Source organism: Odocoileus virginianus, chromosome 1 (assembly GCF_023699985.2).
Source record: "Odocoileus virginianus isolate 20LAN1187 ecotype Illinois chromosome 1, Ovbor_1.2, whole genome shotgun sequence".
NCBI lineage: Eukaryota > Metazoa > Chordata > Mammalia > Artiodactyla > Cervidae > Odocoileus > Odocoileus virginianus.
In genome coordinates, this window is record NC_069674.1 from 69310094 (window position 1) to 69331982 (window position 21889).

Sequence of the window (21889 nt, forward strand, 5' to 3'; positions counted from 1 at the left end):
TTCCCATGGCTGGCAGACATCTGTTTCCAAAAATAGTCGCAACAGAACTATACTGTGGGTGCGTGCTCAGTCGTGTCTGACTCTTTGTGACCCCATGAATTGTAGCCTGTCAGCTTCCTCTACCCGTGGGATTTTTCCAGCAAGAATTCTGGAGTAGGTTATCATTTCTTCCTCCAGGGGATTTTCCTGACCCAGGAATTGAACCTGTGTCCTCTGAGTCTCCTGCATTGACAGATGGATTCTTTACCACTGTGCCACCTGGGAAGTCCAGACTATATCAGAGAGGTGATTACTTAGCCTATTATAGAGTGAAATTACTATTTTCATGGGTTACCTGCTGATTTCAAATTATAAAAATTAGAAGCGATTTGAGACGGTCCGCCTCCTTATCTGTAAAATGAGGCTATTGGTCCTCAGCCCTGGCTGCACATGAGAAACTCCTGGGAGTTCTTGTGCTTGGGTGCACCTCACGCCAACTGAATTAGAATCTCTGCATTGGTGCCCAAGCACCGGAATCTACTTTAAAGCCCCGCAGGTGATTGTAAAGAGTCAAGTGATTTATGCCTCTAAAAGTCCTCACTCTGCATTTCAACACTTCTTTAGCTTGATCGCTCTTTGCCCAATACATGAGAGGGGAGAGTTGGTCATTCACTCTACATCTGAAGAGTTATGAAGCCCACCACTAAGACTTTCTCTCAGGTTGATTAAAAAAAAACAAAAACTAACTAACCAGTCACTCACGTTTTTAGATTTTTCTGAAAATGAGACTTCAAGATAGTGTTATCTGGTAATCTGCTACCTTATACTAGTCAACATAGTATCTTTGAACACCTTCAGGGAAGGTGTTAATTTTTTTTTTTTCTTTTTCTTTTAAATGGGTGAACTGGAAACAAAGCTCCCAGAGCCCGGATAATTGCACTTCTCCTGTCAGGACAGTCAGAGAATGTCTCTTTCATTTTGGGTGTTGGCATTGGCACCAAAACGCCAGCCCCTGGTGAGGAACTATCAGGCCAGCAGACGGAGTTTGCTCATGTGACTTCTGGGCTTGTCATCTTCTCTGGGACAAGGGACAGTATTCTAGATTCTCTGTGGAGAACTGCCTCTGCTAAGGGCTCTGGGTCAGAGCCTCCTTCAGGGAGGGCCGCAGCCTCACCTGTTGCCTGAGGCGCTGTGGCTGGCTTTTCTCCAGAGACAACCAGTCTTGTGGGTCTGTCAGAACACGTGTTGGGGTGGCTGACACTAACACCACAGCTGCTTTTTCTCCCTGGTTGAATCCTGCCCTCCAGATCTCTTGATGATATTGTCACTCTCTCTCTTGTGGGCTCGACAGCACATCAACTTGCAGACAGCGTTGGGTGGCAGTTGCCAGAATTCACATTTCACCTCCTGGTTATTCCAGGCACATCATCAAAGGTGACACGGACGAATTAAGTTAGAGAGATGATATCTAGTCAGGCCAAACTGATCTTTCTCTACCAAATCCAAGGCCCAGATTACATGTGCAGTAAACCAGGAAGAAAAAGTCAGTGAAATGCATAAATAGCACTTGCTGAGGATCAGCTGGCTGACTGACTGGAAAGACATGGTTCAAGGGTGACAATGTTGGCAGTTACAAGGGACTTTTCCTCAGTTTCTAGAGCTTAGATTTTCAACAGGCTGCTCTAAAAACGAATGTTTTAGCAGTAAGAGAAAAATCCCCACCTCTCCATTCTGACTTGTCCCTGTCCATAACATACCTACTGCATTTTTTCATTTCTTTACAGTTGTGTTCTTTTTTGTTTATCTAACACTAACAGACTCGATGCTTTTCTGCAAGCTGATTTTTTTAAAGCCTCTCAGCAGATGAAACCTTGTATATCCAATTGTCCTTGGGAAGCAGTCTCTACTTATTATAGCATCATCTTTCACTGGTGCTGGAGTGAGGTAGCTCAGGGATGGGCATGCGCTCACTTTACAGACACCAGGTACCAACAAAGTTACCTGCCAAAGCCACAGGTATGAGAATGGGAAATATAACCTGATACATGTAACACTACCTGTTCTCCCCAAAGAGACAGAGGGCAGACTCTGCCCCACTTACTCAGGAACTCCTGGTGTCCATCATGAGGCTTGGCATACACAAGAGGAGGAAGAAATGTTTGATGAGTTGACTGCCCTGGTTTTTCCCGTCGCTCAGCACACAGCAACTGCATAGCCACATTTTTGTGGCTGTTGAAATAAGGCCTAAAGAGGTGCACTTGTGTGTCACAAGTGGCAGAGTTAGTACATTGTTCTAACAAGCTATTCTTTGATTCTTTAAAAATACATGTGAAGGAAGAACTGCTTCATGTACAGAAAACATGTTAGGAGGGGACATTGTTTACAAAATTCTTTCATGTAATTGATTCAATAAAAATAGTGCTAAAATTTATTAAGCATTTACTATTTCCTGACAACTATAATACTGGAGGTAAGAGATAAATAAGATATAGTTTTTATTTTCAAGAAACTTAGAGTAAAAAATGTTATTTGCAGGGTTTTTGTGGGAGGTGGTCATATTCTGTGAAGCACTGTGTAGTCCACCAGGCTCTTCTATCCATGGGGATTCTCCATGCAAGAATATTGGAGTGGGTTGTCATCCCTCCTCCACGGGATCTCCCCAACCCAGGGATAGAACCCAGGTCTCCCACATTGCAGGTGGATTCTTTACCAGCTGAGCCACCAGAGAAGCCCTGAGGCACTAGCAGAGAACTCCTATTTCTGCAAGTAATCTCAGCATTTATTTATCTCAAGAGTATTTGCTTGGAACTGTGTCCTTACCTTCCTTACCAGATATTAAAAACAACACTCTCCTTTGTCGGGCCAAGTGAAGACTCAGGTTACAGTTAGGGGCAAGTGAAGTGACAGGTTACATTTTCAGTGTGTTCTCTGACCGGGCAATTGAATATCAGTGAGCACGTAGCAAGAATGTAAACATCATTTGCCAAAACAGTTTCATGTACACTAAAAAAAGAAGTCTGAGTAGGGAGGCTGAGGCCCAAGGAGATTTAACTAGAATTAAAGTTAAGAACACTAACATTTCACTTGGTACCTGTTTTTTTCCAGGTAGGAGACATGAAGAGAATAAGAGACTTCAGCGTGAATAAGAGAAAAAACTAGAGGGGTTCATTGTTAGGAAACTAACTAGATAAACAGGAAGAAACTAAATTACTTGAGCATATTTATGGGGGGGAAAAATTTTCAGAGGTATATTTGTGGCCTAGAAACTTAAATGTGTAGATGAGAAGACCAGAAATAAGAGATTTTCCCTGAAATAGAGTTTACTTTAATGACTGAGTCCATATTACATGTAAAAAACAGCAAATTTAGGAAGAGATAATGGATCTTAATTAATTTATTGGATCATTAATTTCAAAGACTGAGGGGCCTACTGATGCAATCTAGAGTACATAGATCTGAAATTGGACATAGTCTTAATAAAATAAAATTAAAAAATAATTGGCCACAGATCAGTAACTTAGAAGTAAGTAAACATAATCAATAAACTTGAGTGGCCCCTCAAACTTGGGAGGTGGCGTTAAGATATTCCTCAAATTTTCAGCTCTCATGATGATACTGTTAAAACAGGGAAGTAAGGGGTAGGGAGAAGCAGGTAACTTTTAACCTAACTACAAGACTTCATTTAAAGTTTTGCTGGAATGTTGAAAATTTACTGGTAGGGCTAAGTGTTAGATTTCATGTTTTTGTTGTATACAATTTCTTTTTTATTTTCCACTCCCTCCTTCTTCCTTTCTTTTAGCTGCTTTGATGTTTACCTAGAGATTCTTTCTCAGTCCTGATCTCAGGGACTGAAAAGATCACTGAAATGTCAAAACTGTTTTGGATATTGGAGTAAAGTGGTTAGAGATGGAGCCTGTGTGATAGCCACTCAAAGTCCGCCCTGCCTTTGCCCTCAGATTCTTAAACCACTTCAGACTGGCAGTCTAATCGGGGAGGGCTGAGAGGAAGACACTTGCTCTGAGGGCATCATTTCAGGTTGGGTACCCATCAAAGGGAGAGCTTCTTCTTCAAGCGCACCATGGTACATTCATGATCTCAATGTGCATTTGTTGGATAGACTAGAGTCAGTCTCACAACATCATCTTAGATGTTGTCCAAGTTACCTCAGCATAGAGGGTCAACTGAAGGAGACGATCTCTAGCAACACATCCATGGGCAACTGTAAAGTTCTCTTCCTTCTCCCACACTTTTGGATGTCCCCCCCTCCCCCTCCCCAGTGGGGCACTCTGCCCTGGCACCTAGGGTAGACAGCGGACGGCACTGACTACATGGGTGCCTGCAGATGCCCAGCAAGACATGGAGAATCATGCTGCTGGTGAATGTGTAACTTTAACCATTACAGACACAGTAACTGTTTCCACATAAATCAGGAGTCTGAAGTGGAAGAGGGGTTAGCTATGAGTAAATATCACAAGGATGTGGGCTTCCCTGATGGCTCAGATAGTAGAGAATCTGCCTGCAATGCAGGAGATGCGGGTTCAAGCCCTGGGTCAGGACGATCCCCTGGAGAAGGAAATGGCAACTACTTCAGTATTCTTGACTGCAGAATCCCATGGACAGAGAAGCCTGGTGGGCTACAGTCCATGGAGCTGCAAAGAGTCTGACATGACTGAGTGACTAGCACTTTACTTTCACTTTAAACATTAAAGGAGGAATGTTTCAACTTACTAGAAATAAAAACTTCCCAAGGTTAAGATCTGTGAAATAATGGAACGACCATTTCATGAGCTAGAGATGGATTCATTAATTCATTAATTCAATCATTCAATACATAATTATTGTATACTTACAAATGCCATGCATTATTCTAGGCTCTGAGGATACAGTAGTGAACAAGAGAGAAAAATCCCTGCCCCTGTGGAGCTTTTCTGGGGAGACAATTAACAACAACAGCAACAACAAAAGACGCAGAATATCCAGTGGGCTGGATAAAATACATGTGTCAGAAAACATTTTAGAGAGGTTGGCCAGGGAACACCCCACTGAGAGGGTTATGTTTGGGTAAGACAGGAAAGATATGAGGGAGCGAGCTTTGAGGTTTTGAGGAAGAACATTTTAGGCAGAGGGAACAGCAATCGTAGACCCTGAAATGGGACCACCCCTGGAGTTCTGAGAAACAGCAAGAAAGTCAGTGCATCTGGAGCAGAGGAAACAAGCAGAAAAAGCTCAGAGGAGGTCAGAGTGGCCAGGATGGAAGCAGATCTGCCTGGTCTTGCACACCCTGGGAAAGGATTCTAGCTTTCACTCTGAGTGCATCATCCAGTCACTGGAGGGTCCCAAGTTGAGGAACAGCATGATCCAGCAACCCTTCTTTAACAGGATCGCACTGGTTCTGCTCTGCTAAGACTTGGCCTGCACCAGGGTGGCAGCAGTGATGGGACAGAGAAGGGTGAGGATCTGGGTGTCTTTTGACACAACTGAGCAGCTAAACGAAAACAAAAGCAAGTTAATATAAGGACTGGTAACTGACTATGAAATCGGGCAGTTAGGACACTAGGGGCGGTCTTCATATGACAGGGTCCGTGTAGAGCTGGGGGAGAAAATGTGAATGAAGTGAGCTTATGAGAGAGCAAGAAGCTGCAAGTATATAAAACCATTCTATGAGCACTAAGGTCTGTTTCAACTCTCAGATTGATTTGAGTCCTTCTGAAAAAGTGTCAGGATATATGCTATTTTTTCAATGTACACTCTGAGATGCTTTAGTGACCACAAGGACTTCATTCAACACAAATCCCATTGGGAAACACAATTCACTGTGGCCTTGCTAAAACTTTAATTCAAAGTACTTGAAGGTTTCCTGATCTTATCTCACTAGGTTTTTTATAAAGTTACAAATTCAAGCAAGAGGATGAGTTTTAAACCAAGGCTATTCCCTATTCTCAAGTGTATTAAGTGTATTAAGCTTTTGTTTGAATACCGTTATCTAAAAGCTACCAAATGAAAATAAGACTAAACTCTTACTTGTACAGGGCTGACTAGTCAGTGGAAAGCAACAGAATCAGCATGCACTAAGAACTGATTACACTATGTTGTGTAATAGAACTTGAAATTCTGAGTAAAATGATTTGTGTTTGAGTCCTGGATCCATTCCTTCCTAGCTGTGAAAATTTACACAAAATATTTAACTTTTACAAGCCTCAGGTTCTGACATGTAAAACTAGGATGGCAGTAACTATCTCACAGGATTATTCCAAAGATCAAATAACATGTCATTTGGAGGAAATGATTAGCAATAAGCAAACCCTATATCAACATTACTGATTATAAGTTGCTTCTATACTCATGTTTTTGTCAGATTCTCCCAACTCTATAGAGGAGGCAGAGATGGGTGTTACTGTTCTCATTTTAAAGAAAGTGAAGCAGAGGCTCTGAGATGTTAAGACACTTATTCAAAGTCACATGACTAATAAGTGCCAAAGTTGGAACCAGAAACAGAGTTTGGGTCTGTGATCTGGGGCTCTGTTCACTGTCAAGGCGTCCACATGGAATCTAGTGGGGCAAGGAGCCTCCTCTGCATGGGACTGAGTTTCTAAATCTGACGCATTCTCCTCTTGATGGTATGAATGAGTGCAGCTGTGGGGAGGTACATGGCTAAGGAAGAAACACTGAGGCATCCTCGACCTCCTTCCTTTTGAACTTTCTTTCCCTTCTCCTAGTCACCCCTGCATTGCTAACACATCCCTAAAAAGCCTTCAAGGACAACCTTAAAGGACAGCTCTGAAGGTGTCCCTTGAATTGGAATATTTTACAACTGGAAGAAACCTCAGATGTCATGTAGGCAAGCCTGCATTTTATGGACAAGGAAGCTGAATTCTGGGACTATTAAGATATGAATACAGAGCCCCTCAGGTCACATCACACCAGCTCTCGGCAGTGAGTGTTCTATCCACAGGCCACACTGCCGCCCACAATGAGGTCGTGGCACGGCATGGTACCTTCAGTCAAAATTCTGAAGTGTTCAAAAAAAAATTCTGAAGTGTTTCTCAATTAATTATTTACGTAAAATGAATTTATTATAACTCCCCCTATTATAGCATTAAAAAGAGCTTAAACCACTTAATAAATGGTAGCTGAAGTCATCTCTTGATGGATAATGTTTTCTCATTTGCAGTTGAAGTGCTAGAAGACAAAGTGACTTTAAAATTGCTTGAGAGGCCCCAATTATCTGATAAGCAGTTCCAAAGACCATACCCACAAATGCAGAAACAGACCTCTTTATGAGTGGTGTCTGACAAGGAAAGAGATATTTGTGGCAAAGGAGCTCTGGAAAATGTAATTATTTATCCTTTCACAATTAATGAAAGAAATTGAAAATGAAGCTTTCATTTCAAATCCTTTTTATCTGGATGAAATTTTAATTTTACATAATTAAATTGACTTCACAGTTCAGTGTGTTAAAATATGCAATTAAGCAGCATAACGAGGTTAAATGCCTAGTGTTGTTGGCTCATTTAGAAATCACGCTGTCCAACTCCCAAACAAGAATGAACACCTGCCTGTCTGCATCTATCCCCAGATCCAGGGACAGCACACAGCCAGCAGGGCTGGCTCCCCAGATTCAGGGGACACAGCTATGTTTTCTTGCATATGCTAACTCCTGTATACAGTGAGCTGGGTATTTAAAGTTTTCACTCCTTTTTTGTTTTTCAGTGGAAACTTTTATGGGGCATGTAAAAATATTTCAGAAGTCTGATTGACTGCCACAGATGATTAACTTTATCTCTTACAGAAGTTCCCTCTAATGTAACGCTTGCATCATCAAAGCTGTTGCTTTTGGTTTGGTGAAAGAACATCACAACTCCTTCATTCAAACTTTGACATTTCACAATTTACGATAAACTTCAGCTTTGAGCTCTTTCAAATTATGTTTACATTCTTTGAAAAGGAAGGCCTTATGAAATGCTGTGAGGGGTGTGGTATGGGGACATGGAAATGGTATTGAGGTGAAGTCACTGGAAATCCATCTTAAGAAGCAGAGGCAGACATGTTCATCTGAGCACCTCTCCTCTTTTCTCTTTGAAAAGCACCTTCATGAAGATTAATTCATGATTCTGGAGCATATAGGTCAACAATCAGAACTGAGTGTCCTTCCCTTCTCTGCTATGGTCTGTAACAGTGATTCTTGTTTTGACCACTGGGGTGGCTGTTGGGAAGGACTCATAGATCCAAGCAGTATCTCATTATACTGAAGCCATTTGGTGGCTTCTCTAGATACACAGGGCAAGCATGTTCTTATATTAATTATAAAAAACAAATGAAGAAAAATGATAAGGCCTTTCAGGACAAACTTCTTTGCATTGGGGGGCATATGCCACAGTTGCAGGTTTATTCTTCCTATAATGGTCCCACTACTTGCTATAGGGTGTAGTTTGTTATGATGATTGGCAGGTCATAAAACTGTACATGAATGTACAAAGGTTTCTTCTTCTGAGCCAAAGCTTCAATTATGGTACTATCTGCTTCCATGATACTAGAAGGCATCATGTAGTTTATAAAATCTCCTAAAATTCCATGAGCTAGATCTGCCTCTTGTTTTACTGCATTGCCTTGGAACCCAAAGGAGGCCTTAGCTATCAAAGGACATAACGTTAGTTTTATTAAAAAAAAAATTTATCATGAGAAACAGTTTCAATAAGGGAGAACTTATAGTAATGTAGCCATGCAAATTGCAAAAGCCCCTATTTGTATATAACCAATTTCATAATTACAAATTATTTTTATAGATCCTCAGGGAAGTAAGATCTAACATAAGGTAACATCAAGTTATTTGGTTTTGGTTATTGTGTGCACTTCAAAGCCATTAAACTACTGGTTAGTGAAACTATGACTATACACAAACATACAAACAAACCACTGATAGGCTTTCTCTCAAACAACCTAAGTTATTGCAAGTTTCAACACTGAACAAGTATTTGAATAATAACAATAAAGGCTACTTTGTACAACTGCAAATCTATAATTTCTCAGAAACATTCATGTATGATTACATTTTATACAAGGCTTAGACCTGTTCTGACTTTAAACAGACCTTATTGTTTAAGAAATGCCTGGGTAATAAAACTGTTGACACATTATCAGAGTTCTAGGAAAAGGAATTGCAATTGTGAAATAAAAATGCAGTAGAATTGAAATATTTTATCAGTATGGCCTGATGTTCTCTGCTGATTTACTAGATCTATCTTATGTGATCTAGATGAACTGCTACAGATTTTAGTTCTTCAGAACCACATGGAAGAAACTATGGTCTACACCCATATATGATACATCCAAATGCAAAAGAAAAAGAAGATCAATACGAAAAATTATACACAGATAGTCCCTAAACCTTATATTGGTTTATTTTAATCTTCTTTCCCATTAAAGCTTTTACTACGGTGTTTCCAATATATCAAGTTGAAAATAACATTTTCTTTAATAAAAACCTAGATAGAAGGGATCAGACATCCACATTTAATTGAATCAACTGGAAGGAAAGATTCATCTTAAAAACTGTTTATTATTATTCTATAATCCTCCTGTTCCTTCCTGAGGTATGAATTCAGGAGAATTGCCAGATTCTCATAATATGAGATCATGCGTGAGAATTCTCAGTAGTCAAGTGAAAACTTTCCTGGTTTTGCTAATTTTTTTCTTCTTGTTATATGTGGTCAAAGAGTACCTGGAAAGTTAAAGGTTCTTAATGTAACTTTGATTTGTACAGTGAATAAATAGCATTCTGGGTGGTGGTCAGAAACAAGCATTTGCAGAACAAAGTAGTATTTTTTAAAATTCATTCTCTAGGGAAAGTTATTCTAATATTAAGTTATCTTTACCATGAAATGTGAAGTGCATTTAACAGGACAAAGACCCATGTACATACAAGTCCCAAAGACAATAGCCAAGGGCACCAAATTAATGAGCACATGTGAAAGCACTTTAAATCTGCAACATGCTTTGTAAGTGTAATTACCATCTTCACACAGTCCTTTTTACGTAGAATAGGCAACTTTGAGAGGGAAGTAGTTGTGTTTTAGGAAGTTCAGCACTATTCCCTTATGAAAGGATTATTTTTGTGTTTAGAATATTTCTGCTAGAACTGAGTAAACCATTATGTTTTCTGTCTATAAATGAGGGAGATAAAGGGCTCATGGTTGACTGCTGCTCTCCTAGACTTCTCTATTTATCTCTTTATATTTCATGGTTTACAAGCATAAAGAGTGATGCTCTAAACATAAAGCTTACTACACTATCATTACATGTGACATTCATGTAGGTGCTAACATATGCTTATATTTGAGGCAGTAAAGAGTTTTGAAGTAAACACTACTTGAAATAAACTGAATTTCATAATTCAAGGATGGATTTAGTTCTTAATTAGGGAAAAAAGCTAGAAGGCTGTGCCACTTAATTGAAGGTGGCTCCAAAGTATTAAAGATAATATAAAGATAAAACAATTTAAGGAAGCTAAGCCTTTAACAAAACAGAGACAGTAAAATTCTATCCCAAGAAATTGGTTTAGAAATCTGGAAAGAAAATTAAAAGATTCATCTTGAATAATGACTTGCTACCTCTTACTGGGATACTATAATATTCATATATCATTCACTAGTCAATATCCTATTATCTATCCTAGTTTGTGTGTTGTGTGTGTATGTTTCAGAAGGCATTTTCTTTTTGAAAAGAAATTTGAGGACTTTGACAACCCAGATAACACATTTAAAATTCAGCTAATTAAGCAATTACTGAAATAGCTTACTGTAACTATTTGGGGTATCTCTACCTCTTTTGGAGAGATTGAGTCTAAATTCAAATATAGTGAGTAGCTGAGTAAAGAGGCTTATAGATGATTCTCAAAGATTCCCCAGGCATTTATTTCACTTACTGTTTAGCCAAGTAGAGAATGCTCTCCTCTCTCCCTATACATACATGCTGTATCATAGCCATGAACTCAGAGAGGGAAGGAAAAAGAAACTGAAAAAGTGAAATATAATGGACTCAGAGAGCCTCAGAAAGGTAAATGCAAAAATACACTATTTTAATTGTGTAAATGTCTTGAATTATGCTTGAGAAAGTCTAAACTAGACACCATGAAAAGATGCAGCATCTGTTTGTCCCAAACTCCCAAATCATCCTTTCCCTAACCCTCCACCTCCTTGGTAAACCTTAAGGTTGTATTGTATAGCAGAGGGAATTACATTCAATATCCTGTGATAAACCATAATGGAAAAGAATATGAAAAAGAATGTACACCTTGATGTACAGTAGAAATTAACATTATAAATCAACTATATTTCAATAAAATAGATTTTAAAAAACATGAACAGTGGATAAACATCAAGGCCCTACTGTATAGCACAGGGAACTATATTCAGTATTTTATAATAAACCATAGTGGAAAGGGACATGAAAAAGAATGTAGATACATTGTCTAACTGAATCACTTTGCACTACAGCAGAAATTAAAATAACATCATAAATCAACTATATTTCCATTTTTTTAAAAAAGCAGCAAATTAGACCAAGAGGGGATGCTACCAGATGCGAAAGGATGGAGAATGCCATTTTTTGTGCTGTGGGGTAAGAGTTCCCCAAAGCAATCTTACCTTTGTTTTCTGCCTTCAGTTCCTCTGCCATCAAGCTGTCTTGTCGGTTACCAAGCACGAATGCCAGAAATGAGAGGATGAGGGCATCCAAAATCCCAATGATAGCCAGGATGTAGGCCCAGCGGACTGAACAAGCCCCAAGAGTGTACTTGTCTGTCTTTTCTCCACACATCCGTTTTACTTCATCTGAATCCCAGCCATCAGGGAAAATCATACAGCCAAGCACAAGGCAAGCAGCTTAGAAAGAGGAAAAAAAGAGAAAAAGACTTAATATAAATTTCATTTTAGCAAATATTGCCACTGTGTGTCAAATCATTGTCCAAATTCTCCATGTAAAGAACAACATGTCTTACTGCGGTCCAACCCTGAGTGGCTCTCCCTCCCCACCAGTTAACTTAAAGCCCATCACTCTGCAGTGAAAGGGGCTCTGGGAACACTCTTTACATAGGGCGGAACATTAAAAGAGAGATCGAGGTAGGTTGATCAATAAGAAAAAACCTAAAAAAAAAAAAAAAAAAAGTCGAATTTTGGCATGCATTTGTGAGAAGGCTTTCACTGCAAATAGGCCCACAAGCAATCCTAGCACTGCAAGATGACAATTCAATTCCAGCTTTCAAGAGCTATGACAGCAGTCAGATAAGGGATTAGGTGTGGGATAACATGGTGATACAAGAGCATATATTGACTCTGAGTCACAGTAAAAAATAGTTTCATATTGTGACCAACACACACACATACACACAATGAAGTTTCTTGAAACTATACTTACTGCATGCAATGCACTCTGATATTTTCTATTCTGTTCTCTGTTCTATTTCATTTTTAAAAAGGTTGAAAATCATGGCAACACAGTATGGCACTGCAGAGCTTTTATGTAATATGTAAATTCAGGAATTTAAGGAGAATGCTTAGTACTTGTTCTATTTCCCAAAAACCACCATGTGAAATACACAAATACTTTTTAATAAGAATATATTGATTTGAAGGCTATCACTGCTACTCTCCTTAAATTTAATAAAATTATTTTGGGGTAAGTGGTGACAGTGTTAGGTTATATTCTGAATAGGTGGTTCATCCATTAATTAATTCACTCATTAATTCAACAACCACTTCCTGAGTGTCTCTGAAGGAGTACCATAGTTCTTGGTGCTAGGGATACAGGTATCAAGAAGAGAGACATGGCTTACGCTACCATAGACTTTATGTTTTGTCAGGGAAAAAGGACAAAAGAAAATGAATAAGCATCCAAATAAAGTAATTTTAAGTTGTAATAAGTAATAGGTAGGAAAGAAACAAAGGGCTTAGAGAACAGAGAGTAAGACCTTCTTCAGAGAAGGTAAACAGGTAATGCCTCTTGAGGGAATGACATTTAAACTAAGGCCCCAAACAAGCAAAGCACTAGACATGGGAAATGGCAACAGCCTGTGCAAAGGCCCTGAGGTTGAAGAGAGGCTTGGTGTGTTTGAGAAGCTACCAGGAGATTAGTGATGGGGCTGGAGTAACTGATCATGTGGAGGCATCCTTGCAGGTTACCCATTTGCGGGGCACATAAATAAAGAAAACTATGACGGCACAACCAAGTTAAGAGTTCTGTGATTGTCAGAGATAAACAATCCCTGAGGCTGGCAAGAGGAAGCTGCATATAGCTCTTGCCTCACTGCTACTTACTGAACAAGCCAGAAGTAGACAACTACTTTCTTACTTCTTAACAGAAGCACAGGTCTACAAGGCAGGTCTGGAGAAGACAGATACCAACGGGGCAACAATCAGGAAGACAGCCTGGGAGAACTCTGCTTTTGCGTTCCTTTGGATTATACAGAATGACAGTTCAAAACTTCAGGTCACACTTGGTTGCTCTTTTGTCTTTGCCCACATCCCAAATGTTAACATGCTTGCCTTATCTATCCGTGCAGTATCTCTATATACACGCGCCTACTTTAAGCCTTTGTTCTCTCTCAAAGGGAACCCTAACTTCCCTCTGCCTTCTCTGCCTTCACTCTATTTCAGATCAGACATTACTGCTCATACTGAAAATGTCATGCTGGTTCCCACTGGTGCTGAAGAACACTTAAACACTCAGCCAGGTATTCAGAGCTCCACGGATCAGCCCCCACTTATGTTTCCAGTCTTCTTCCCTTTATACTCTCCACTTCACGTGGGCTGTAATATGCATGATTGCCTGTCTATGCACCAAGTTTTTGGATCTCTGTTTTCTCTTCTGCCTAGAATATTTGCCACTACTATCCCTAAATAGTCTACCCTTAAATATTTTTTATTGTGGTAAAAGTCATATAATATAAAACATACTACTTTAACCACTGTTAACTGTACAGTTCAGTGCCACTAAGTATATTCACATTGTTGTACAAATCTCACCATCATCCGTCTCCTGTGTTTTTCACCTTCCTTAGACGAAACTCTGTCCCTAACCCCCTGGCATCTATCAATGTGCTGTCTGACTTAAGTATTTAACTACTCTGGGTAACCTGCACAAGGGGAATCCAACAGTACTTGTCTGCACCTAATGTATGTGCTGTGCTCAGTCGCTCAGTCGTGCCCAACTCTTTGCGACCCCACGGACTGCAGCCCGCCAGGCTTTCTGTCCATGGGGATTCTCCAGGCAAGAATACTGGAGTGGGTTGCCATGCCCTCCTCCAGGGGATCTCCCCAACCCAGGGATCAAACCCAGGTCTCCCGCATTGCAGGCAGATTCCGTATTGTCTGAGCACCAGGGAAACCCACACCTAATGTATACTGGAGAGCATTTTTAAGGCTAACTTTATGTCCCACAAACATCTGGTGCCTTCTCCTCCCCACCCTGTACTCTACAGCAGGCCTCACAGCCATCTGCTGCATACACAGTGGTGTACACATGTCAACCCCAGCCTCCCAATCCATCCCACTCCCCTTCCCCCTTGGTGTCCAGACATTTGTCCTCTGTGTCTGTGTCTCTTTTTTTTTCTGCTTTGCAAATAGGTTCAGCTGTACCATTCTTCTAGATTCCACATATATGTGTTAACATACAAATAGCTCATGCAGCTCAATATCAAAAAAGCAATTTAAAAAATGGGTAGAAGACTTAAATAGACTTTTCTCCAAAGAGGACAGACAGATGGCAAAAAGGCAAATGAAAAGATGTTCAACATCACTAATCATTCAGTTCAGTTCAGTCGCTCAGTCGTGTCCGACTCTTTGCGACCCCATGAATCACAGCACACCAGGCCTCCCTGTCCATCACCAACTCCTAATCATTAGAGAAATGTAAATCAAAACTCAGTGAGGGGACTTCCCTGATGGTCCAGTGGCTGGGCCTTCACACTCCCAATGCAAGGGGCCCAGGTTCCATTCCTGGTCAGGGATCTAGATCCCACATGTCGCAACTAAGACCTGGTGCAGCCAAGTTAAATAAGTACTAAAAAAAACCTACAATGAGGTACCACCTCACACTGATCAGAATGGCCATCATCAAAAATATATTTACAAACAACAAATACTGGAGAGGGTGTGGAGAAAAGAGAATGCTCTTACACTGTTGGTGGGAATGTAAAGTGATACAGCCACTATGGAGGACAGTACGGAGATTTCTTAAAAAAACTAAAAATAAAACTACCATGAGATGGTTGGATGGTATCATCAACTCAATGGACATGAGTTTGAGCAAACTCTGGGAGACAGTGAAAGACAGGGATGCCTGGAGGGCTGCAGTCCATAGGGTTACAGAGTCAGACACAACTGAGCAACTGAACCACAAATGACTTAGCAATTTCACTCAAATATTTTTTTAATTAATTTATTTTCTATTGAAGGATAACTGCTTTACAGAATTTTGCTGTTTTCTGTCAGTCCTCAAAATTTCACTCAAATATTTAACATTCAGTCAAAAGCAACATTCTTCACAAAGTGAACCATCTCAAATTCTTCTTGACTTACAATGTTGCCCTTCTCTGAACTCACATGGTTGTTGACTGCACTGATCTTAAACATCTTGTTTTTTAAAACATGTTCTATAATTATTTATTTACAAGCATTGTCTCAATTACAGACTATAAACTTTCTAAGAAAGTCTCCTGGGTTAAGTCATATTTATAGCACCTAAATCAGTGCCTTGTACAGATTGGCATTAAAATGCTTTTGAATGGGAAAGTGAATAAAGGAACAATCAAATTATAGCACCTAGACAGTATACTCTAAAATACAGTTTATAAAAGTCAATATCACAACCACCAAAAGTCACAAATCTAGTTAAATATGGATTCATATTTCAGTGACATTTAACAGAAACAATTTTGTTATAACTAGACAACAGATTACAAGTGCTTGGGAGATTAGAACAAAGTTAAGCAAATGATCTTCCATTCCTTCTGTAGTTTCTAGCATTTGGTACCAACATGCTCTCCACGGCACTTCTAGTAGTAATCATTTTTGTATTTTAAAAATATGTGGTTTCCATGAGTGAAAATTCATTTTATTTGCAAAGACCCAGGTTTTAAAATACAAACTATACCTCAGAAAAACACGGCCAAGGAAGCTACATTTAAAATATCCTAAATGCTTTTTTAACAATTTTTATTAATGAGAAAATTACTTTCTTATAAGAGGAAAATTAAAAAATTTAATGAATGGGAATCACTTGGAGAATGGTAACTTGTAGTTTTAGCCAAACTTAACACACATCATCAAGTGACCCAGGCTCAGGCAGGGTATTGGATATTATAGGTCAATTTCGCTAGAATAGGATGTTTGTGGAATGCTGACATCAACAAAGACATCTTTTCTCAAGGTCTTTCTGCACTGAAGGTAGACTATCTTAAAAGTTTCCATTTATGGAAACTCTGAATATCACACTGTGATAAAAAGAGCAAAGATAGAATTCACACTCTGAAGCTAAAACCACAGGAGAATATGAGTGGCAATTCATTATTCCCCATCTTCAAAGCATATGATTGTCTTAATCAAATTTTAAGTGAAGAACCTGGGAAAACAGAGGCTATACAATATACTGTTGTGCTTCATTTTATACAATTGCTATTCTCCTGAAAGTAACAAAAATACAATTTTTGAAATGCAATTTTCATTTTCTATACAGTTTAAGCGAGTTGGCTATTCAGAGAAATCTTAAGATAAAACCTGGGCTGATAAGGTTGGGTTTTGGCCTCCCAGGGTCAGGGGAAAGGCTTAGGTCCCCCCAACCCACCCTACAGGTGTATCCTTCAGGCCATGGGGCACTAGAATTTGTACTGAATTCTCCAACCTTTTCTTGTTGGCTCTCTCTTAAAGTGAAAGGTCTGATCTTTTAAAAAATTTGTCTGGTTTGAAAATCTGAACGGTTATATAGAAAGATAATAAAACATGAAATTCAACTGCATTTAAAAGCTTCTAAAACTCTGTAAGTGAAGTCTGTGATTAAAATCCAATTTTTAAAGAAAGAAATCCTATCTTTTTGAAGCTGTGCTTCTACTTCAAATGGCCACTGCATAGCAAATTTTATCTTCTTATTATGTATTATTAAATACACATTTTCTTCTCATCCTATCTGAACTTCCCCAATTTGGCTATTTTATTTTTGAAAGGTAAATCTTCCCCAAATTACAGTGTATTAAAGATTACTCTACACCATTAAGATAGTGTAGGCACTGTTGGTTTCTTTAGAAAGGTATGGGTCTCACATTCTGCATTGGTGCATTGATGCTATTATAAATCCTGCTTCCTGGCATTCTATTAACCAGAACCTTACCAACCTGCACAATCTGTAGAGCTTCTGGAAACTAACAGCTATTTGTAATCTTGACTAAGAAGTACTTACAAGATCCTAGGCGAATGTCTCAATAAACGAAAGATTAAATAACATTCCTCTTGGTTCTATAATTAATTATTTCTAATTCTTTACAAACTGATCATGTTGTATGATGCAGCACCATCATTACACTAAACATTAGCGTATACATGGCACCAGAACATTTGATTAATTTGGACATGCTATTTCCTGACTGGGAGGGATAGTGGAGAATTAGTTCCAGCTGGGCTGTTATCCAAAAATGGGTTTCCTATTAGGATGTCACCTAGGAAATGACTAAGTTACTTGCTGTTATATATTCCTTCATTTCGGCAGCAGGTTTTCCAGAAGTGTATCACAGAATATTCTTGAATGTTAAAGAGACACAAGAGCTCGCAAGCTGGAGATGAGCAGAGAAGAATGATGAAAAGAAACCCGTGTCCTTACTGAATGCCGCCATGACATCTTCTAATCTGGAAATATACAATCAGGCATCTTTGTGAAGCCAGGACTGTTGATTTCAATTTTAAGCATACTCCAAATAGTGAGGAAGCGTTCACATTCTAAAAGGAACCTCTGTGTAGAGGCTACTGCTGCCCACAATGGGTCCTTCTGAAATAGTACATAAACAACTAGTGGTTCCCTAGAGCCACTAATTGCTCTGGCATTTTTCTTTGCCAAAGAGCTGAATGTAACCTCTGTGAAAGAAACAGCCTCAGAAAAATCCACAAATGTTTTTAATTGGGTCTTTCTCCGAAGGGAAATGAAGCAAGAGGGGAAAAAGCAATAGAGGGGTCTATGATTTGGGTTACTTTGGCCTGCTGATATTGCTGGACCAACTATCCAATCAGGACTTTCAACACTGCAAACCTGAGAATTGCTTATTTTTTGGACAGGAAGGGAAAGTCTAATTCATTCTTTTAAAAGTCTATGCACTGGTGCACAGAAAGCATGATAAATTGCCTCATGTTGCTGAAGCACTCAAGGGGAACGCAGCGAAAAAAACGAACCTGCACTCACTTAACTCTATCAATTACTGAGGCACACAGTAATTGAAGAAACTGATAGCAGGGCTGCCAGGCTATGGAGGGGGCTTTCACATGAGGACTGTTACTCTATACACCTGCTAAAGGAGAGGCACATCATTCCTACAGTTTCTTCATTAGCACACGGCCAACAGAACTGAACTGCTGTACGAACTACAGTATTCATACATCTGGGAAAGGTACTGTATTTATACCTCTGGAGAACTGAGTTGCTAGACAATCCAGGACGTGAAATACTGTGGTTTAGAGTCCAATGGAGAAAACAAAATTTTCTCCTGATCAGGTCTGATTTTAAACCTACTATAATTTTATGGCATTTAACTTTGGGTCATAACACAAAGAGATACAACATTCCTCAGAAAGGGGAGGAAGAGAAAATGTAAATAAACAATGGGCTCTCAAAAGAAGAGCATTAGAAAGTTGTGTGTGATGAAGACAGGAGCTTCTCTATGCAGGTGCTCAGCCCTGATTGTCCCAGTAAAGGGAGCCATACATTCACCTGTACCTTGTGCTCAATCACCTGTAGAACCTACCCCATGGGGAGAATCAGGAGTCCACCCACACCTGCCCTGGCAGCTAAGGGGTGGAGAAACTGCTTTTCTGGAATAGGATACCAGACAAGAGGAAAAACATTTAACTAAGTACAATGTAGCTTGTTACTTTGCTCAAATTTTGAGGATTACTAACCAGATATAATATAAATCAGAATGTAGAACTTAAAAATACAATGCAGTTCTGATCTCTAGAATTCCAGCAGATGGTTTCTGATGTCTATCTTGGATCCAATCAGACTCTGTGAAATCTTACTATGACATAGTTAATAACAGTATGCATCATAATAATAGCTAACATTTATTATATGAACATCATTAGTGGGGCACACTGCACACACATCATCTAATTCTCAAATAAAGCAAAGACAAACACAAGAGCATTACTTCCTGTCTCCTCTAACTTCCAGAAAGAGGGGTTTTTCCTGAAATACCCTTGGCTCCTTATCTCATTCTTTCTTCCTTCCCATGGAGATGAAGTGAATTCCCCAGGAACACCTGGAAAATTACTGGCTGTACCAGCCCAGTCCTTTCCCCTACTTACCTTAGGAGCAGTTTGCCCTCATGAAGCATATATTCCAGTCCTCTGTGCTGTACATTTTATACAGGGTGAACTTGATTTTCCAGTGCTGCCCAGGAGTAGGAAGATGACTATGCTTGATTCTGGGGTTGCAAATTAGGGTGTCCTTTTGGCTCAGAGACTCAGTCATTTCTTCAGTCATCCTCAATCATTTCTTCTTTCTCACATAAAGGGCATATTTGGCCTTCATCTGCCAGCTCTCCTTTCCCTCAGTTGGTTCAGAGCTTCAGAGTGTCCCAAGTTCTGGAGGCTGGAAGTCTGAGGTCAGAGCACCACCATGGTGGGTTTGGTTGGCACCTTTTTCTGAGTTGCAGAGAGCTGACTTCTCTTTGGGTCCTCCCTCACGCATGGAGGAAACGGAGCTAGCAAGCTCTGTGGCCTCTTCTACAAGTGAGTCATGGGGGCTCCACCCTCAGAACCTAATTACCTTCCAAAGGCCCCACCTGCTAATACCATCACACTGGGATTAGGGTTTCAACCTATGAATCTTAGGGAGGCATAAACAATTCAGCCCTTTGCAGAGCAGAAACAGAGGGTTGTCATTCATTGCTTCTCCACCAACCCCAGCATTACTTCGTCTTTTACATATAGGAAAAAAGGAAGCTGAAGCACAGAAATTCCAAATAGCTTGCTCAAGGTCATACAAAGCCCTCAAGTGGTGGAACAGGATTTGAACTCAGGTAGTCCAGTATTCTTGCCTAGAGAATCCCGTGGACAGGGGAGCCTGGTGGGCTGCTGTCCATAGGGTCGCACAGAGCTGGACACGACTGAAGCAACTTAGCATGCATGCACTGGAGAAGGAAATGGCAACCCACTCCAGTATTCTTGCCTGGAGAATCCCATGGACAGAGGAGCCTGGTGGGCTGCCATCTATGGGGTCGCACAGAGTTGGACACGACTGAAGCGACTTAGCAGCAGCAGCAGTCTAGCTTTGGAATCTATGCTTTTAACACCACATGCTATCATCCTTTACTTATTAACAATAATGATACACATGAAATTACTTTATCTTAGAGTTTAAGATTTCAGTTTTGTTTTTCTTTTTTTTCAGCCACGCAGCAGGGCATATGGGATCTTAGTTCCCTGACCACAGATGGAACCTGTACCCCCTGCAGTGGAAGCGCAGAGTCTTTACCACAGATCTACAAAGGCAGTCCCCAAATTACTTCAGAATATTGTTTTTTCTTAAAATGAGAACATTTACAGAATCTTGGCAGTGCTTATTTTTTATAATTAGACATTTATTTTTTGAGTACAAGAACTACTAAAATGATGCTTAGAAACTGCTAGCTTTTATATGAATTTTTTTTTTGTTTACACCAGTATTATACCTAATCAGAATTTTACCTTTTATATAGTGGCAAGAACATTAATTATAAATTATAAATGTGAGAAATGGGAATTGATGAGATTAATTATAAATAAATATAGGTATATTTTGGTTTTATACACATTTCACAAAAAATGCATCCTTTTTTTGTTTGTTTTGGCTTGATATTTTGAGTGAGTTTTTGGCTTGATATTTTGAGTTAGTTTTTGGCTTGATATTTTAAGTTGGCTTCGTGTTAGCCAACATTTTATGTGTTCTTAAAAGGCATATATTCGAGTATATATGCATAACTAAGAATATATGTATCTTATTCATTTATATATGGCTACATATATATAGAATAATTTCTGCTTCAGTTACAAATAAAGACATGAATCAATCCAGTTCTATTTAAGTTTCTGTGAAGCTTTGTTTCTTTTAAGTAACTCCCTGGGTGTCAACAGATACATTGTTTTAATGAACATTTCAATCAACAGGATACCAAACAAGCTGGCAGTCACAAACTTGTCTGAAAAACTGCCAGAGAGCTCTTGACTCAGGCAACATTTTCAAGTGCTAAAATCTATATTGCATTTCTGACACAGGATCTTAATAGAGGAAAATATCATCTTTCTCCACAACCGTATGAACCATACACCAATCACCATTCTCCCGGTAAAATCTGCTTCAGCCATGATAACACCCAAAGCAGAGACCAATGATTATCTTGCCAGCACTTTTCCAAGTGGCTCTTTGTGCTAAGCCTACTTTATTTGTAAAACAGGGAGCCCTAGTCTAGATGATTGAGTGGTTATCTGCTATTTACCTTATATCATTCATATTTAGGAATACATTTGTATTCACCTGATGCTCCATACATACACACATGATGGGAAATAACTGCATTTGTAGAAGTGATTCCTGAGTGGACTCAATGTGGCACCCTCACTCTCTGCCCTAACTTGGGAAAAGTTGCCATTGGCTGGAGACAAAGTCGGGAATCTCATGC

General features: G+C 39.5%; 1 protein-coding gene across 3 annotated transcripts in view; it reads right to left on the reverse strand.

Moving 5' to 3' along the window:
- The window catches only part of LHFPL3 (LHFPL tetraspan subfamily member 3), a 535871-nt gene that overhangs the window by 137829 nt on the left and 376153 nt on the right, over positions 1–21889 (reverse strand). For all 3 annotated transcript variants that reach the window (XM_070469579.1, XM_020907487.2, XM_020907486.2), the window contains exon 2: positions 11622–11858. In XM_070469579.1, the coding sequence (XP_070325680.1) occupies positions 11622–11858 (237 nt within the window). The remainder of the gene's footprint in view (positions 1–11621; positions 11859–21889) is intronic.